The 18951-nt window shown below is 40.7% G+C and overlaps 1 protein-coding gene across 3 annotated transcripts; it reads left to right on the top strand.

Annotated features, from left to right (window-relative positions):
* The first annotated feature begins 1670 nt into the window (after positions 1–1670).
* NUDT4 (nudix hydrolase 4) lies at positions 1671–18347 on the top strand. Of its 3 annotated transcripts, none has more exons than XM_025438868.3 (5): positions 1671–1914; positions 11642–11752; positions 13014–13058; positions 15115–15202; positions 15462–18347. In XM_025438868.3, the coding sequence occupies exons 1-5, from the start codon at positions 1816–1818 to the stop codon at positions 15662–15664; spliced, it is 546 nt and encodes a 181-aa protein (XP_025294653.1). In that variant the 5' UTR covers positions 1671–1815; the 3' UTR covers positions 15665–18347. The 3 variants fall into 3 exon arrangements, with proteins under 3 accessions (XP_025294653.1, XP_025294654.1, XP_035555067.1); XM_025438869.3 differs by having other exon boundaries at positions 15118–15202; XM_035699174.2 differs by lacking the exon at positions 1671–1914 and adding an exon at positions 2141–2272.
* The last annotated feature ends 604 nt before the right edge of the window (positions 18348–18951 follow it).

The raw sequence follows: 18951 nt of genomic DNA on the forward strand, positions 1-18951 counted from the left end.
TCTCTGCACAGACTGATAAGATTTCCAACTGTGCCTGGTAAAATCTCGTTTCTTAAATTACTTATTCGACATCAACTTAATCATACAAACTTGCATCTGCCTGGCCCTGGCGGTGAGAAGATGAAGTTAGATGCTCCCTCCACCCAACTGCAGCCACGTGGGCCTTTTCTCATTTCACCTTAACTCCTTCTCCCACAGGACCGAAGTCCTAGTTCCCTCTGCCTTGAAAGTTCAGCAGGCTCCTGGTGGCCTTAGGTCCTCCTCCTAGGGGCCTCGGCTCCCGACTTGCAGGTCTGGTCCTACCTCCCTGTGAAACCCTCCACCACCTTCAATCCTATTACCTTTGGAGTTTTACCTGTACTTGGGTGGTTGTTTGGTATTTGACTCTATCTGCTGCTCTCAGGTGCCTGGAAGCGCAGCAGCTGGCTTGAGACGCCGGTGCCAGGCACACAGTAGGCCCTCCAGGTACGAAAACCTTAGTCACAGGCGCCTGGAACTGGGTCGCCCAGGCTCCGCGGAGGGGGCAGGATGGGTTGGGTCCGCTTCCATACCACCTGGGGGCCTCCAGGCTCCTACCCTAACCCTCAGTGACACTCTCCAAATGTAAAGGCTGTTTGTCCCGAGGCCCCAGAAGACTTGAAGCCCCCAGGGAGCAGAAATCCTATCACACTTAGTGTTGTGGCCCCACCCCTCGCTGTGCCTGCTACTAAGCATGAAACACACGGGCAAATTACTTCGCAAATAGGATCCATGGCCAGTAGTAGTGAAGACATTGCGGAGGGTGGAACAAAGTGCAAGACGTTACTCACGGCTTCAAAGAAATATTTACGCTTGAACGGACTCACGAAAGAATACAAACGACTCCCTAACCAAAGATTTTTTTTTTAAGGGGGAAAAAAAAAAGGAAAAAGGAAATGTGCCTTCTCGCCTTCCTCTGGAAAACAAACGAAACGGCGAACGTCTTCCCTTCCCAGGCCTTCACCCTCTGGTGTCCCCGCACCTCACGGGCCAAGTCCGGGCGTCAGTCACGGCGGAGGCGGCCGGCGCTCCACGCCTCCGGGCATTGCCTGACCCGAGAGCAACTCCGGGAGGCTGTACGGCGTCAGACCGCCTCTCCGGGAGACGGTATTTCAGGTCTCCGCGGGGCAAGTAGCGGGGTTTACCGACAGGGAGGGGTCTCGGCCTCTCCTCACCCGCGGGCGTTGTGGGCCGCGCTGGGCGGCAGCCCCGGCCCTCTCGCTCTGAGGGACGCCCGCGGCCGCGCGGCCGAGGCCCCGCCCCCGCCGCCCCTCCCCCGCCGCAACGGTCCCGGCGCGCAGGCGCGCAGGCGCGCGAGGGGCCGGGAGCGCGCGGGGGGGCGGGGCTGCGCGGGCCCCCTTAAATAGAGGGGCGGTGGGGGCGGCGCGAAGCCTCGGCGGCGCTGCTGTCGGGACGCCGCGAGTTCTCTCAACTGTCTCCTTGCGGCGCGAGCCTCGAGCCTCGCTCTTCCCTCCGGCGGCGGCGGTGCCGGCGGCAGCAGCGGCAGCAGCGGCAGCAGGAGGGAGCGGAGGCGAGCGGGCGGCGGGCTCCATGGAGAGCGGCGGACGCCCGGGCAGAGGCGGCGCTTCCTCCCCGGCACCCGGGCTGCAGTGACCGGCGCTTGCGCCCTGCCCCGCGTCGAGGCGGCCGCCGGCTCCGGGACCGACCGGCCTCGCTGCCACTCGCCTCCCGACGCCCCTGTGCCCCGACTCGCCCGCGCCCCAACTCCCCGGCGGGGTGGCGGCGGCCGGGCCCCCGCGGCGGCGGCAGCAGGAGCAGGAGCAGGAGCCCGCCTCTATGATGAAGTTCAAGCCCAACCAGACGCGGACCTATGACCGCGAGGGCTTCAAGAAGCGGGCGGCGTGCCTGTGCTTCCGGAGCGAGCAGGAGGACGAGGTGAGGGCCGCCAGCGCGCTCCGGGCCCTCCGCGGCGGGGTGCGGGGCCGGGGGCGCGGGGTCCTCGCCCCTCCCCACTCGCGCGACCCTGCCTAAGGCTCCGGGGACGGGAGGGATGAGCAACCCCCCCCCCTCTTTCTCCCTCCCTCCCTCCCTTCCTCCCTCCCTCTCCCGCCCTCCTTCCTTCCTTCCTTCCTTTCTCTGGGTTGATAGAGGAGACAAAGGGGCTGGCCCAGCCCAGGGTTCTGCTGGGCCGTCTTGAGGACCCGAGGCCGAGGCGCCTCCTGGCCCGCGGGAAGGTCCCGGGCCGTGTAGGTCGCTTCTGGCGGGAGTCACCATCTTAACACTTGAATTGAAGGTAAAGCCAGATAAACCCCGAGTGCTAACAGAGGCGGCAGAAATGGCGAGTGTTGCAGCCCAAGCTCTTCTGCCTCTGTTACATTTTCCTTCCACGTTACGGCAGTTTGCGGTTTCGGATTAAATCTAGGGACGTTTGTGGAATAACAGCCAAACAGACCCCGTGCTTTAAAATAAAACCCCATTCGGTCTGATATATATATATATATATATATATATATATATATATATATATATATATATTTTTTTTTTTTTAGATCCCACTTTTTAGTGGATCCTTTAACTCGCAAGCTCTTGGGATGATCATACTTTTTTTTTTTTTTTTTTTTAAGGCCTCCTCTTTTAAAAGTTTTCTGACTGCAGAAAGATGGCTAGTGAAAAATGGGGAATAACGCCAGAGGGAGAAAGATGGACTAGAGGTGGTCAAAGTTGCCATTTTCAGAGCGTCATCTCTAGCTCTCAGCATATTTGTCAAGGCTTCTTTATTTTGCTGTGTTTGGCTTGACATCTGGAGAGGAGCAGCCTTTCTTGTTCTAAGAGTAAGCAGTCAAGTCACTCTTTAATGTACCCTCCTGCATTGAGTTGATAGGCCCTTGAGGTTTTCCTGGAGAGCAGTTTTTCCTCATTTCAGTCACATTTATTTAAGAGATGGTTCACTGTTTTAAATTCGCTTTAGGCAATAATAGTTGATTGGTAGCCATGAAAATCTTTTATAAGAGCATTGCCACTCCTAAAATGATTAGACAGGGGAAAAATTAACAGCCTTTCTGCTTCCATAACCAATTGTGTCCAATAAAATACCAGGCTAAACCTGGAGACGGGAATTTAATGGCTTCCTTATTGCTAATCCATGTAGTTAGGATGCATATGACATAGTGTACACTCAGCGTAGTTATTATAAGAAAAATCAAAGTGCTTCAAAACGGTGCTCTTCAAACTCTTGTTTTGCCTTTATTTTTTTGAAAGGAACCAAGCCTTTTAGTGCTCAGCTAGGAGCCTTTAAGTGTTAAGACTAAATTCTTGAGTTTTCAGAAGAAAGTGGCCTAGAGGTGCCTGGGTGGTTCAGCAGTTGAGCGCCAGCCTTTGGCTCAGGGCTTGATCCTGGAGTCCCACATAGGGCTCCCTGTGGGAGCCTGCTTCTGTGTCTCATGAATAAATAAAATCTTTAAAAAAAAAAAAGAAGAAGAAGAAGAAAAAGAAATAGGTCTATGTTTGTGACCTGGACTCACTTAGGAAAGCTTGAAAGTAGAAGGTGAAAGGGTTTTTTTGTTTGTTTGTTTTTTGTTTTTTTTTCTTTTTAGCATTTACAGAGTAACAGTCAATAAGCATTAAGTATTTTCTATTAAAAAAAGATTCTAGAAAATCATTGAGAGAAGTCCATGTTAGGAAAAAACAAACTTTGGATATAAAAGAATATAACCCAAAGTGATGAAGATAGGTCAGGGATCTTGTCTGGTTTCGTCACTATTGTGTAATCATCACTTTCTTAGTTGAGCCCTTACATACAATGTGTGGGGCCTGCCTGAAGACCTCTAAGTTTGTTACATTTAATCCTTTTAGGGCTGGTTTATAGGTGAAGAGACAGTTGCAAATACTTTGCCCAAATAACGTAATTAGGAAGTGGTAGAGTCAGAATTCAGGATCCAGTCCCTTCTGATGCTGGGCTTTTGGCACGGGGCTCCTTAGCAGTTGGGTGCATGCTGTTTGCTGAATGAGAGATTTTCAGAGGCTGAGCTTGGAAGCCTTTCTGGAAGTGATGACTTTGAAGTCTTGCCATAACCTGAACTTGGAATTCAGGCTTTGTAGAAAAGGAAAAAAAAAAAAAAAAAAAACAGTTCCCAGGGGAAAATATAGGAAATGGGAGGAAATTGAATGATCTGTATTGTGTTGAATGGTAAAGCCTGGAGAGTGCTTCAGAAATCATCTTAGTAGGTCAGTGCATTATTTTTGTGCTTGGAAATTGTTCCTATTGTAATAAATGCTATATTCCTAGCCTCCAGTCGAATCAAAAGACTACTGCCACTTAGATAAAATGAAGTAAGGAGCACTGGAGTGTTGGAGAAATCTGTTATGTAAAACTTGGTAAATCTGGTACAGTGCAGATTGAGAAACCAAATCAGAATATGCTCTAAGGGAAGGCTCTAGAATTCTTTTTTTTTTTTTTTTTTTTAGGCTCTAGAATTCTAAGTAAAAGCACAGCCAACTGTAATGTGTGGTTTATCTTAGGATATGTGTTTCTGTAGTTGTGTATATTTGGGGCTCTTTGTATTATATGATAGTTACTAAATGAACCCTATTAGCTTTCCTGGACATTTTGCTGTTTTGCTATGAATTTGTTCCCACTCTGTTGAAGTTACACTGGTAGCCTTCTAAGGATAGGATACAAAACACCCTGAATACACCTCTTTAGCTAATAGGTGACAATTTTTCCCCCTCCTGGATTAACAACACCTAGGTCCTGGTTGGAAGGTTTAAATGTATGCTTTATTTTAGGATGTAGTGTTTACAGAATGTAAATTGAAATAAAATAGTAATTGCTGCTGGGCCACAAAAAGTTACGCAGTGCTCCAATATGGTTCTCCTTGTACTGAAGAAATTCTCAGTAGCCCATAGTTGAGAACAGATTTTTTTAGTCAAGAAGGTTGTTCTAACAGCACAGTCTATATTCTTTTGGGGATGGTTTTTTTAATATTTGCCCCCTTTTTTTTGGTCCCTGTGAGGTAAATAATAAGCATTAGCATTTGTACAGGAAGAAATTAGGCAGCAGAAGTAACTTGTCCCAAGGTCACAAAAGCTGGCAGATAATTTTGAGCCCAGGTCCTTTATTTCTAAATCTCCTCTTCATTTGATCCTCTCTCCAGCTAGTTATTTCTGTAGGGAACGACTACCCTTAGTTCTGGCAGTTGGGCTTCCATACAAGCCCACAAATAAGCATCCCATAGAGTAGAGAAGATATTGTGTTTGTACAGTGAAAGAGGACAGTACATTCACAAAAGGTATCCCCCCCAAAAAATAGATTCTGTTGAACATATTTGCATATATGATAGTTTGAACAGTTGCAGAGATGGAAAGTAAGAAACATACTCTCTAGCAGGAGGATAGACAAATGACTGCTATAAAGGGAAATAAAGTGAGGGGAATGTACCATCACATGCTCCAGGATTAAGATCCACTGAGCTGGATTTCAGTCAGAGAGGAAGGACCAAGCATCAGAGAGCAAGTGTTGGGGCTATAGGTTAGTTGAGCTGCAACTTAGGATAGCATAGGACAGATAATGGTTGAAAAGAGCTCCTTGAATGTGAGATTGAGGAGTTGCTAGGCAAGAAAGGAACACTTAGTTATGAACAAGGAACATTTACATTTTAAATGTATTCAAGCTTGAGGATGATCTGGCAGCAAAATAGGATAGAGTGCTAAAAAGAGAAATAGAAATGACTTGATTCTGGGTGGAATCTAGGCACAGTTGTGAGTGAGGAACACTAACAAAACAGTCTTAAAGACTGCCCACTACTCTTCCATTTGGACTTAACTGCACTGATTAACTTTTCAGCTCCCTAAGCCAGGGGCTGCATTCTATACAGTCTAACTGCCAAATGTGTATTAACTAAATGTCTGAATTCTACAAAGTCATGCACTAAAATTAAGCCTTGGTAGGGAAAGCAGAACTCCAAAACCAGAGCCCTAATAAAAGCAATCTTAGTAATAAACAGTAGTCCAGGTAAATCTCTACTAATGTTTGTACACTTGGGATCAATAGGCAGACTGCTTATTACTTCTGTAGAAGTCCTTTTAGATTTAAGTCCTTGAAGATACTTGCTTCAAATGGAGACCACTTTTTAAAAAATTAAATAACTATCCAAAGGCAGCCTTTTCTTTTTTTAAGATTTTATCTATTCATGAGAGAGGCAGAGACTTAGAGGAAGAAGCAGGACCCCGGGTTATGGCCTAAGCCAAAGGCAGATGCTCAACCACTGAGCCACCCAGGCACCCCAGCCTTATCCAAACATAAGGAAATGTCATCTATGCCTGCAGCTCTCCCAAACCTAAAGGGCTTTATGGCCACTCAACCAGCCACTTCCTTCAAGGGAAGACCCTTTTATATAATTTGTATGTTTCAGGCTTTCGGTATATATCACTAAGGCTTTTTGTAACGTGTAAAAGAAAGCTTACCCATCACTTCAAAACATTGACATGCTAGGAGAAAATGCCATTATCAGCCCAACTTAGCATTCATCAGTCTACCAATCCCATACGGATGGTTCCTGACTTTGGTGGTTCAACTTGTGGTTTTTCAACTTTATGATGGTAGAAAAGTGATAAGCATTCAGTAGAACGAGTACCAAGAATTTTGAATTTTGACCTGTTTCTGAGCTAGCAAATCTAATTTGGGTTAAGCACATTTTTCCAAAATGAGCTGTTATTTCTGATCCTCCTATATAGCACTGTGGCTCTAGTCCAAAAAGTAGTACTAATTTGCTTAATAAGAGCAGTAGGTAGCTGGCTAATGGATACAATAATCATTGTTGTAACTTAAGGTCTTTTATTAAAATGTGTGCATTCTGGGTATTCCTAATATGCTGCTTGCTGGCCTAATTTTGGCTAAATGCCTATAATATAATTAACTGTGGTAGAGGTAGTTTTAACCATTCATTAATCCTGGTTCATAATAACGAAGAAAGAACAAAAACTCCAATACAGCTTCTAAATAGCTATAATTCACAAAATAAAACTTCATTCTTTGACTTAGGGATCACTTGGGGGATTCTCTGGATAGCAGTACACACCCCCTCCCACAAAAGAATTAGTCAGTTGTAATGACCAGTTGTTCCCAGAAGCAGGCTGTGACCAAGAGCAGTTATAAGGGTAAAAGCTGAAACACAAAGGATATTTGGGAGCTACTTGGTATATAGTGCTAAGAATTTCAAGTAACTGCATTATATAGACCTTGAACTGCATTTTTTAGTTTATAAGCTCTTACCCCCCAGTGAGGAGGACTTAACAGGTGATACAGGATATAGAATCTACACTGTAGATTACTCCAATTCATAGACAAACCTTTGCCCCGTAAGACTCAGGGCTGGTTCCAAATAGACCATTATTACTATACTATTGTTAAAGTGAGAAGTACTTACATTCCAAATGCTTAAAACATTGTTTAAGAAAAAGAAGTGTGAGAAATGGCTTAACAATGATAGGAGAATGGTGGTGTATTCTGATTAATTGTTCAATACATGGAAGGAGAGGTTGATGGTACAGTAGCAGGAATGCTTATATGAAGGTGGGCAGGTTGAATCAAGGAAATGTCTTCACTTTTCACTAGCAGTAATGGCTTTGAGGTTGAGTTTGTTTCAAGTCTAATTCTGCAGCCTGGTGTGTTGGCTCACCTCCTTTTTAAAAATCTTTCCTTTGGTCTCAGCTCTGGCTTATCTAGAAGGTTGGATGTCTGCTTTCATCTCTGTCACTTTGTCAGTAATGTGGCAGACTGTCATCTTGTTGGATAGACAAAATGTAATATACCTAGAAAGGTAGTTGAGAAGAATTTAAAACCTATGAACAGCCAGGTATGGATTTGTCAGCTATTGGTGTATCTTAACCGAATGAGATTTTATAACCTTTCTTTCTTACTTCAGTAATAATGTTTTTAGAGCATTAGTAAGCGTGCTAAAGCTATATTACAGATCTAGTAGATTGGGGATGTTGTACAAATGTTAGATGGCTTTTTCTTTTTTTAGGATACTGAATAATAATTTGTGGTTCTATATAGGTTTAGATTCTTGTAGTATGTAGGAGGGATTTTAATCTTCTTTGTCTCTACTTAATGCTATTCGGATTCACTTTTTATACCCTCGTAGGTAATCACCACCACCACTTTCCCCCTACATAACCCAACAAACATACAAATGTGGCCTTGACCCCATTTGAACTCCAGATGAAGTACTCTATGAGTAGGCAAATACATGGAAAACACTGTTTTCAAATTAGTTTCATCACCGAATTAATTTCATCAAATTTCTTAAGCTAGTAGTGTAGATGCTGATCATTTCTATACCAGAGGTATTAATTACTCCTTTGTTAAATTTATTAGATTTTGGAAAGATACATTTGAAGTTAATGGTTTTATCAATTAAATTTAATCATTTTGGAATGTCAAGGGACTCTTGTAATGATAAGTTCTGAGATTCTGCTAAATCATTTGTCCAAAACTATACAGATTGTTTTCATACTTTTCTAAGAAGTAATTTATGAAGGGAAATGTTGAAGCATACAGGGATTCCATGTCACTGACTTCTGGAAGACAAGTTTAGTCATATGTGAATGATGTCCTGTAGATGGCAGATTAAAGACTTGGTTTTAATTGGAAGCATAAGTGTTAGTTCAGAAAAGCAGACAGACTCTACTAATGGGTTTTCAACATTATTAACCTTATGTGATTTATCTCTTCAAGATTATCTTGAGACAAATGGGAATTATCATTGACCTAGATACATGACACTGAGTTTCATTTTTTTCAGGACTCAATCATTATGAATATCAATGGCTTTGAAACTCCCTGTTTACTAAATAAGGATGGACTTGTCCAGTAGTTAGGCCCTGCAGTGTCCTGTCCCATTGTGAAAGTAATCAAGGAAGTTGCTTAGGAGCATAGAATTGGGTAGTAAGAATTTCATCCAGGCAGTAAAAAGTAGATTATCTGTAACCGGCATGTAGTGACCAGGAAAAGAGACCTCTATCTCTGGAGTCAGAAAGAGTAGTTATGATTTACTTTTCCCTTAATGTTAGACATATGCTTTTATACAGTAAGCATTTTTGTTTTAACTTAAAAACTTAATTTGCTGGTCTCAATATAACTCAAAGCCTTGGAATACCAGAGATCCTCTGTAAGCTTCCTTTTTTAATAAAATAAAAAATGAAATCTGATTGCAGTTTCACTTTGTTTAAAGAATTTGAACTTTGAAGACTCTTACAGGCCCTTTCTGGATTTTTAAATTTTTTTCCAGTGTTTTATAGTACTCTCATCTGTATTTAATTTGATAGTAGTTTTTAATGACCCACCTTTAATTAATCTTTGCAAGTCTTTTTGATAATTCCTTTCTGCCTTCATTTCATCATTAACTCTCAATAATTATAAAACAAATACAAGTGGCAAAATTGGCAAAGGCCTAATTCTTGGTAAGCTGATTCAACTCGACTAGTGAGAAAGCAGAAGAGCCAGTAATAGCTAACAAGTGAGTGACGAGGCCAGGATTTAAGGTATTTAATTCTCATTAACCCTAAACAGCCCTACGGGGATGGGTGCTTGCTTTTACAGAGGATGACACTAGTGCACTGAAAGGTAGCCGAGCAGCCCTCGTTGTGTGCACCAGGAATGAAAGACACCTTGGTTGTCATCTGTACAGTTGCAAGACATCTTCAAGTTCAAGCCAGTGTTTTCTAATTCTTGCTATATTTGTTTATTCTCTTTAGTTTCTAATGTTGATATGTAAGCTCTGTTTGCTAATATTTAAGAAAGCTTAAATTTAAGGCTTACATTTCATTTCACCAAAATTGGTATATTTGGACTGGTGGTACCCTCAGTGTCAGCCATTAGTATTTGTCAGCTTAGATTTTATCAGCTGTTAATTTACAGTGCTTCCTCTGGATTTGCGGGGTTCTGCCAGTTTTTCATTCGAAAGAATGAAGCCAGTAGAAGCAACAGAGTCCCATCTGGATCAAGAATTAGAGAAATAGTGCACAGACCCCTTGAGCGTTGATTGGTCGCCGCTCTGCGATGGTGTGTCCAAAGGCCAAAATTTACTGCTTTGTTTTCAAATTGAGAGGATACCTGCCTGAATAGGTGTTCCCTTATCTTCCAGCTCAGTATCTTAGAGGTTTGGGGGAAAGGTGGCAGTTGCTGAACTATTTAACGTCAGTCTGGAACTTTCTAGTTGGGGAAGGTGGAGTTCCTGGCAGCCTCACACTGGCCTCCTCAGTGGGAGGCGAATCCTGTGCTGGCTGTGAACTCTCAATGCCAGCAGTTGCTCTAGTAGTAGGAAGGGAGCTGGGCAGATAGAACTACTGGCATGCATGTCAAAAAACCAGTACACACATCAGGGATTAAACTTTGCTCTGGGCTGATTGATTTATCTGGTGAAAATGTTTTACATTCGTGAAGGCAGTATACTAAGGTAATTTTGTAAATACTTCTGTTCGAGTTGGTTAAGACACCTGTTACTTCACAAACATCATTTGGTTATTTATCATAGCCTTTGTTGTTGCTTTAACTTGGGTGAATTTTAACCTAAGCTAGCCCACAAATTTTCATTTACTAAGATGAATATATAATTCTTATTTCAATTACTGTTAAAATAGTGAAACCTCTAGGGTACTCTGATAATGTAGTTCTTTTAAAAAGTGTTTGCACAGTTCACAGTTAATGCTACTCTTGATTGAGGTGTGTAGCCTTTTTCTGTAAAGGGTTAGATAATATTTTAGGCTTTGTGGGCCATGCTATCTCTGTCACAGATAGCCATCTCGGCTGCTTGCAGCATGAAAGCAGCCATAGGCAACACGTAAAAAATGAATGAGTGCAGCTGGATTCTCATAAAATTTTATTTATGAACACTGGAATTTGAATTTCATATAATTAAAAATATAAAAACCATTTTTAGCTCAAGACTGTACAAAAAGACTGTACAAAAAGAAGCAGCACACTGTAGCTTGCCAACCTTCTAGATCACATTATAGCTGCCTGTTATCAAAATAAGTGACTTTTGCTTGTTTATAGAAGTTTGGAATATGAAGGGTACCTTCTTCCATCTAATCATAAGGGTAAAAATAATAGGAACTTTATACTGAGTACTGGCTTTACATGAATTTCCCTATTCCTTTCTCAGTCTTGGTTATCTTTTAAGTATTCGTACATTTTATAGGTGAAGGAACAGGGTGACGTGCCTGGGGTCACATATCCTTAAATTTGGGAGAATAATAAGATTCTGTAACTCAAGAAACGGATATTACAACCACAAACCTAAGTGCATACAGCTCTGAGTGCATAAACCAAGACTAGGCTTCTATCTCTTGTTAGTCTCCAAGAATTGGAGAGCTTCACTAACTGGATCTGGTAGTTTCAGTGACTTCATTAGGTTCAGAAGACATAGTAACATCAGCATGTGATTGTTGAATTCTGAATTCCAAAATACGGTGTGTACAAAAGCTGTCAGCTGCTTTTCTCTGATAGAATGCACACCCCTCCTAATTGTAATGACACTGAAAGGCAGGTTACCTGGAAGGGCTTCCCAGCCCATGAGTGAGAGCCTGCAGGTGGTGTTGGTGTTTCTGGCTGTGGGTCTCCTTGGGCTTCAGGAGTGTACAGGTGTGCTCCTTCCTGCAGGTGCTGCTGGTGAGCAGCAGCCGGTACCCAGACCAATGGATTGTCCCTGGAGGAGGAATGGAGCCAGAGGAGGAGCCCGGAGGCGCTGCCGTGAGGGAGGTTTATGAAGAGGTGAGATGACCAGTAGTAGCTTGTTTGCTCTCCTTTCACACACACGGTTCTTTGAGGATTTACAGTATTCTGTGTGGCACTGCTACATGCACTGAGAGGCGGCAAAGCAAGTCACATGAGTGCTCTTTTTTGATTGTCTGGTAACAGCATTTTTAAGCAGGCAAGTACAACTAGCATTTTGCTAACCGGGTATTTTTTCTACCTGGTAAGTTAGAGCTAAAACCAATTCTGGGATGTCCCCCAGAATTGTATAACATGCAGTTTTATTTTTTTATTTATTTATTTTTTTTAACATGCAGTTTTATAACAGACAATAACCCAATCAGTGATCAATATATTAGTATGGTGGCCTTGTCTCAGAGCAAGGTTAATAATACACTGGAATGTGCTGTAACAATGCACAGAGACGTTAATCGTGCGCTAGAATTCTTGTTCAAATGAATAAGCAAATTGCTTTTATTTTACTCATTTTGTCTTAAACTTTAGTAAAACGAGATACACATAAGCACAAAAGCATACTACATAGCCTGGTTGTCTTATAACAGTTGATGATAGATACAATTTGGCTTTTACTCCAGGCAAAACACGCACAGGTTAAGTGCTGTAAAAGTTACTGAGCAAGTTAGATGGGAAGCAAATGCTAATGCACTCATTGGGTCTTGCTTGTTGTATAGTTAGAAAGGTTTCATAAAGATGGGTCTTGAAGAATGAGTAGCTTCCTGAGGAAGGAACACGTCCTAGATAGAGGAGGTAGCGGATACCATGTGTTAGTTGTGGTGTGAATTTGAATGGGCACACTAAAGCTCCCGTCAGTCAGTGACAGTACTGGGTAAACGTAATGAGGATTCTGCGGTCGAAGGATAACATAAAGAATTGCACCTCCTAAGCCATGTGAGAAAGGAAAGCAGGAAGACAGTCCTTTAAGAAGGGGATTTATCAGTTCATATAGAAAGTCTGTTTTCATTCATGAAGTTTGTCTCGAATCAGTAGAAAGTCTAATTTTTGGTCAGTCCCTGTCATTTCTTATAAAATAAATGACAATCTGATCAGTCAGAACTTGAACATGGAATAAATTAAGGCATGTTTTATAGCAAACCCCACAGGTCGTGGATCTTGGTATAGCCAAAAAAACTTCACAGAAGCAGGCTTGGTATGGGAGGACCTAGTGTACTTAGATCCAAGAGTTGAAAGACCCAGAAAATGACTCACGTAAATTTTCTTATGAAAGGTAACAATTTTACATTTTATCCTTTTTTAACAGGCTGGAGTCAAAGGAAAATTAGGCAGACTCCTGGGCATATTTGAGGTGAGTAACAAAAGTAATCCTGTCAGGTAATAGAATTAACCATTCTTTCCTAATCAGCCAGATACTCTGGCAACAACGTGAGCTAGACGTTTCTCTTAAGTGTCAGTAAACAAGTACGTTATAGGGAGGAGGAAAGTGAAAGTTACTTTCCTGTGCATCAGTTTTATACAGCATTATTACAGTAGTAATTACTTTCATATGACAGAACAGTGGAGCTGATACAGGAAGACCTATCTCTTGGTTCACTATATACTGTTTAAGCATAGACTTTTTAGAAGGTACAGTGTCCTCAGTATCCCCTCTAAGGGCTTAGGTCTCTTGTGGATACTGCCTGGAAATGGACTCACTGCCTTTAGCACATAACATTAGATGATAAATAATGACTTTATTCTTACAGGACTATATGAATGTTAAAAAAAACTCAGAATGAAGAATAGATGCTATAAAAGCATAGAATTCTCTTGTACAATCTGTTATACTAAAGGCAGAATGGAATTTGGAGAGGGAATCTGGAATTGGCAGGTAGTCTCTGGAAGGTAAGGGATCATGAGATACAGGCTGTTTCTTCATCCAGGAGTCAGACATAGATACATGGTATACCTGACACATTGTGACTTTTTCCCACCCCCCTCCTTCAGGATATTACTTAAGGGTTAGTTTAGTCCTTCTGGTAGAACCATAAAATTTTATTTTTAAGGCTTTTTACACAGGGGCGCCTAGGGGGCCTGGTCAGTTAAGTAGCTGACTCTTGAATTTGGCTCAGGTCATGACCTCAGGGTCATCAGGTGCTCAGCTCAGAAGTCTGCTTGGGATTTTTCTCCCTCTGCCCATACTTGCTCTCTCTTTCAATAAATAAATAAACGAACAAATTTTTTAGAAAAAGCTTTTTATGGAATTCAGAAATTTATTGTGCAACACTTGGTAAAATTGATGACTCCTAGAATACAGTTAAGTATTAACAGTAAAGTTCTTAAGTTAATATTCAAACTTTCCCAGAATTCAGCACTTGCTTTACCCTGTTGAATAGCACCATCTCCTGGTTAAGCTGAATAATATATTGAGAGTTTTTTGTAATGCAGAGTGGCTGTGGTACAAATAGCACACTGTCAATAAGCTGGCAAGATTTTTGAAGAAAACTTCTCACATTATAAGTAAAGTTTATATAATACAAGGTAATAGTATTGCCTTACAAATGCTATTTAAATTTCATAGAATCTGAACAGAAAATAGTAATCAATGTTCCTTTCCCCTTGGAAAATATAAGGGAAAATTAGAATTGTCCTGCCTGTTCACCTGGTGATTTCAGTCAGTTTGTGAACAAAGCAGTTTATAGTAGTTTTAAGAACATAAATTCTTAAAAATAAGGAACAGTAATGTTTTATGTGAGAGATGCCTCTCGTTTTTTGTTGTTCCCGTTCCTTACCAAAGACTTAATGCGCTATTTGAATTGAGTGTATTACTCAAGTTGTTTGTGGTGGAAAAACTCTGGCAACTATCAGGCCGCCTGCTGGCTCAGTCATTAGAGCTTGCAGCTCTTGGGGTTGCATTGGGTGTACTTTAAATAAATATATATATATTTTTTTAATCAGGCAATTATCTGAAGTCCTAGACTATAGTAAACAAGGCTAACTTTAATTGAATGAAAGGTGAGCCCCTTTGTCTTAAAACCAACTTGTGTTTAATTCTGAATCTAGAAAAAAATAAGGTGGCAGTTTTAATATGGTTAAAAATTGAGTCTGAATATTCCAGAAATAGGCTAACCCATTCTCAACCTTGGCTGTGCATAGTTCACCTGGATGCTTTTAAACTATCAATACGTATTTAATGTCTCTTAAACACATGCATTGAAATCAAAGTGTAAAAATTTACTATGGAGAGTTAATTGCAGCATTTTAAATGTCTTGCATTACATAAACTCCCCTCTATGCTGGGTTATACAGTTGGATTATACTTGCCTGTGTGCCACTCAGTACTATGACACAACTGAATCTCTCCCCTTAAAAATGTATAATGGCTAGCTCCTGGAAATTAAAATGCTTTTATTTTTATATTCAAGCAGAACCAAGACCGAAAGCATAGAACATATGTTTATGTTCTTACTGTCACTGAAATATTAGAAGATTGGGAAGATTCTGTTAATATAGGTAAGTTCCCTTTCCTTTTGCCATCTGGATTCTCTTAAGTACTACATACTTGTATACGATTTTCATCTCAAATTACTTTTGGCTACCTTTTTTAAGAGGATCAGTATGTATGTCCACATTTGAATTATCTTAAAACTCTTCCCCCACTCCAAAAAAACCAAAGTTATCTGTGGGGGGAGAGGGTGAAGGGCATTGTTAAAGTATATGGCCTACTTTTTAAAATTGACTTTATAGTGACCAATGTCCTACTACTTTCTAGGAAGGAAGAGAGAGTGGTTCAAAGTAGAAGATGCCATCAAAGTTCTCCAGTGTCATAAGCCTGTACATGCAGAGTATCTGGAAAAACTAAAGCTGGGTTGTTCTCCAACCAATGGAAATTCCACAGTCCCTTCCCTTCCAGATAACAACACCTTGTTTGTAACTGCTGCACAGACCTCTGGGTTACCATCCAGTATAAGATAGAGCGAGCTGGGAGGACTCCCATGTGCAGTCTATGGGGAGAAGTCTATTTTCCTTGGCAAACATCTGAATGACGCTTGCAAACTGTCTGAATTTGCCATGCAGGATTTTCAAACAATTTTGCATGTTTTTCAGATGTTTTCAAATCTCTTTAAAAAAAGTGTAAAATATTTTAATAAGCCAAAGCCATGTGGAATTTTTTTAGATGCCTTAACTGTGCCCCCCAACCCAACCCACCCACCCCCCAGTTTAGTTGTCATTTTTTTCACAGCATTTCATTCAGTTTTTTTGTCCATTTGACGTCAGTCTGTGGTTTTTGTCAGATCAGCTTCCTTGTTGGGCATATTTTCTCTAAATTATTTTCTCATCCCAACATTAACATAGTCAACAAATTCTTCTGTTGTGGAAATTTACAAAAATAATTCTTGATATTAAAGTCTATCCATCTGAAAAATTGTTTCATAGGATCACAGTTTTAATTCCTAAAGTCCAGATTTGGGCTGTTTCTGTATGGTCCAATAACTATTTTGACAAAGGACCTAATTTGCTATTTTCAGGAATTTGTCAACTCGTTTGTCTAAATTTTCACAACTGATGTCATTAGCTACATGATAATGGCCAGTTACCCCCTATAACTCAGTAGTCCTTTCTTTAACACAAAGTTTACCCATATACAGTTGGTGATTTTTAGAGGTATTATAAGAAAAACGCATGTAGTAAATACATCATCACGAAAAACCATATTCATGGGATTTGAGTTACCATGCTAAGTCACCAATTCCCTTTGTCTGTAATCTCTTTACACAGAATACTTGAGAACCAGAATTCCCTTGAGGTAAATTTCTTTTCAAAATAGATTTCCAGTTTTTTAATTTACTGACCCCTCTTTAGTTAAACTGGTTACCAGTAGTAACCACAGGATTAGAGTTTAACTTCAAATGCCCATCGGTGTGACTGCATCACAGTTGAGTAAAATGACCTTTTTGCTGTTCACCTGTTACAGATTTAGATTATTAGGCCACCTTAGAATGTCTCCTCTTTTATAGGTTGCCAATAAGGACTGTTTACCCTATAACTAACTATTGGGGGACTGGAACATACCTGAACTAAGAATTATTTTGTCCTCTTTATACTCACTTAGAATCCAGAATCCCATGGACAAACACATAGGTACCTTGTCTAACACTCCTGTACTTCTCCAACCAGCTCTGAAATGAGACAGGAGGACAAAACCTTTGAGTAAGCCATGGGGTGGGGGGCAAGTGAAAGATTCTGTATGTAGACGTGAGCCTTGTAAATATTGTAACTGGTGAGTATGGAGTAGAAAGTATCGTTGTACATTTGCTCTACAATTGTTAACCTTTAAAAATGTAATTGCTGCTAAAAAGTAGAGTGCTGTTACACTTGAGGAAAATTGGTGCCACTGTTTTGAAAGATCTTGTGCCATAAATGCAGCTGAACTAAATATAAATTAGTTCACAAATTAATGCTGTCAGAGGAATAAGTAGAAAAACTTTTAACCAATGACATTTCATTCTAAATTATGTAGTATGATCATCCAGAATTTTTATATTTTTTTCTTTGTACAGAGGTTATGCATCCTGGGTGTTTTTTAAAAAGGAAACATTTATAAATCCACAGGTTGACACTTTCAATCAATCTTCAATGGACTAAGGTTTTTTTTTTTCCTCAGTAATCTTTGAAGTTTCTTTGAATTATATACCTTAACACAGCAGAGAAACTGGATTTTGTATATAAAACTGTCCACCTGAAATGCTGTCACAAGTCTGGGGGAGGGGGGTATCTTGTACATGATATTCTTAGAGGTAATAATGCATGAACTTATTTTATAAACTCTTAGACTATGTATTTGACATGTAAAATATGTACAGTATTAATGTCAGCCATCTCTTAAAAGTGAGCCTATAAATATTGTTGTATAAATTTTTTTTTGGGGGGGGTCAAAAACATTTGGACTAAGTAGTGCCACTTGGGTCAGGATTTTCTTCAGTGCCATTTAGCAGACCAACTGTCTTTAGTCTATGCAACTAGCAAAAATCTGTATGAAGCAAGAGTACAGTTGTCACACTTTGAATTTCACACGAGGGATTCTTCACTTTTTCTGGAACCCAGTCTAGCAAAATTAGAGGAAAGGCCATAAGGAGATTTCTGTTAAGGAGAAAAAGCCTTCATTTTCAGGCTCAACAGCTGAGTCTACTACAGATAACAAATAGTGTCTACTATCTCAACCCTCCAAAGTTTACAGAGTGTTGGGACTCATTTGTGCTTTCTGTGGGGTAGATGGATATAATTGGGCAGCTAAATTTCAGTCCCATGTGCCTCCTAAATAAAAGAAATAACTAGGTTATAAGTTGACTTGCAGACACAAAGTAGCAGACTATTCTGAATATTTGTTTTTGGGGAGTTTTGTGTGTGTGTGTGTGTGTGTGTGTGTGTGTTTTAATAAACAGGTGAAATTTCCCAACCAGGCACATGCCATTCAATTTTGTCAATCAGTTGTATAAAGCAGCAGAACTGAAAGGGGGGCAGGGGGAATGACTGTTGTATATTCTAAATGGCTTTGCATGGTCTCATTTGAGATAATTGGTGTAAGAATCTTGACTTTTTTTTATATTTGGAAACCAAATAAAAATGGAAATAAATTACCTTTTTTTTTTAAACATAACTGAACATTGTCCAAATGGAAAACTTGTCTGGCATTCCACAGTAAAAATTGTACTCTTCTCCCACAGATGGTCATATACATAATCTCATATTTATACACTTCCCACATACGATCCTTACGAGTAGAATTAACTGGGTTAAAAGAAACTGTCCACCAGTAAAGTGTTGCCTTTACTCTCCCAAATGGATATTTTCTTATCAGATATGAGTCACATGGGGTCCTAGGATTGTCTTGTTAGTTCAGCTCTTCAATGGGTTTTATTTTTAATAATTTTCAAGAGCTCTTCCAGACTTTATTCTGTAAGTACTTTGCTGTAACATGTTGCAGATAACTATATTCTACAGTCACTTTATTATAGCTGTTGGAAAGGCTAACTGGGTAGTTACCTTGCTGTCATGTAGTTGATTCTGTCTCACATGAAGTTTTCAACTAACACTTTAAATTCCTGCACAACAATCAACATCTATCTACTTTATGCCCCGCATTGTTGCTCACAGCACAGAATAAGTTTCTGCTCTCAGGACAGGTGGCCCAGTCGGTTAAGTATCTGACTTAAGTTCAAATTATGATCTCAGGGTCCTGGGTTCAGGCTCCAAGCTCAGCA

Source organism: Canis lupus, chromosome 15 (genome assembly GCF_003254725.2).
Source record: "Canis lupus dingo isolate Sandy chromosome 15, ASM325472v2, whole genome shotgun sequence".
NCBI lineage: Eukaryota > Metazoa > Chordata > Mammalia > Carnivora > Canidae > Canis > Canis lupus.

Bases quoted from the DNA above. Each gene is read 5' to 3' on its own strand.
- NUDT4 (XM_025438868.3), top strand. From the start codon at position 1,816: ATGATGAAGTTCAAGCCCAACCAGACGCGGACCTATGACCGCGAGGGC. The intron at 1,915-11,641 runs GTGAGGGCCGCC...TCCTTCCTGCAG, and splicing joins GGAGCGAGCAGGAGGACGAG to GTGCTGCTGGTGAGCAGCAG. The intron at 15,203-15,461 runs GTAAGTTCCCTT...ACTACTTTCTAG, and splicing joins GGAAGATTCTGTTAATATAG to GAAGGAAGAGAGAGTGGTTC.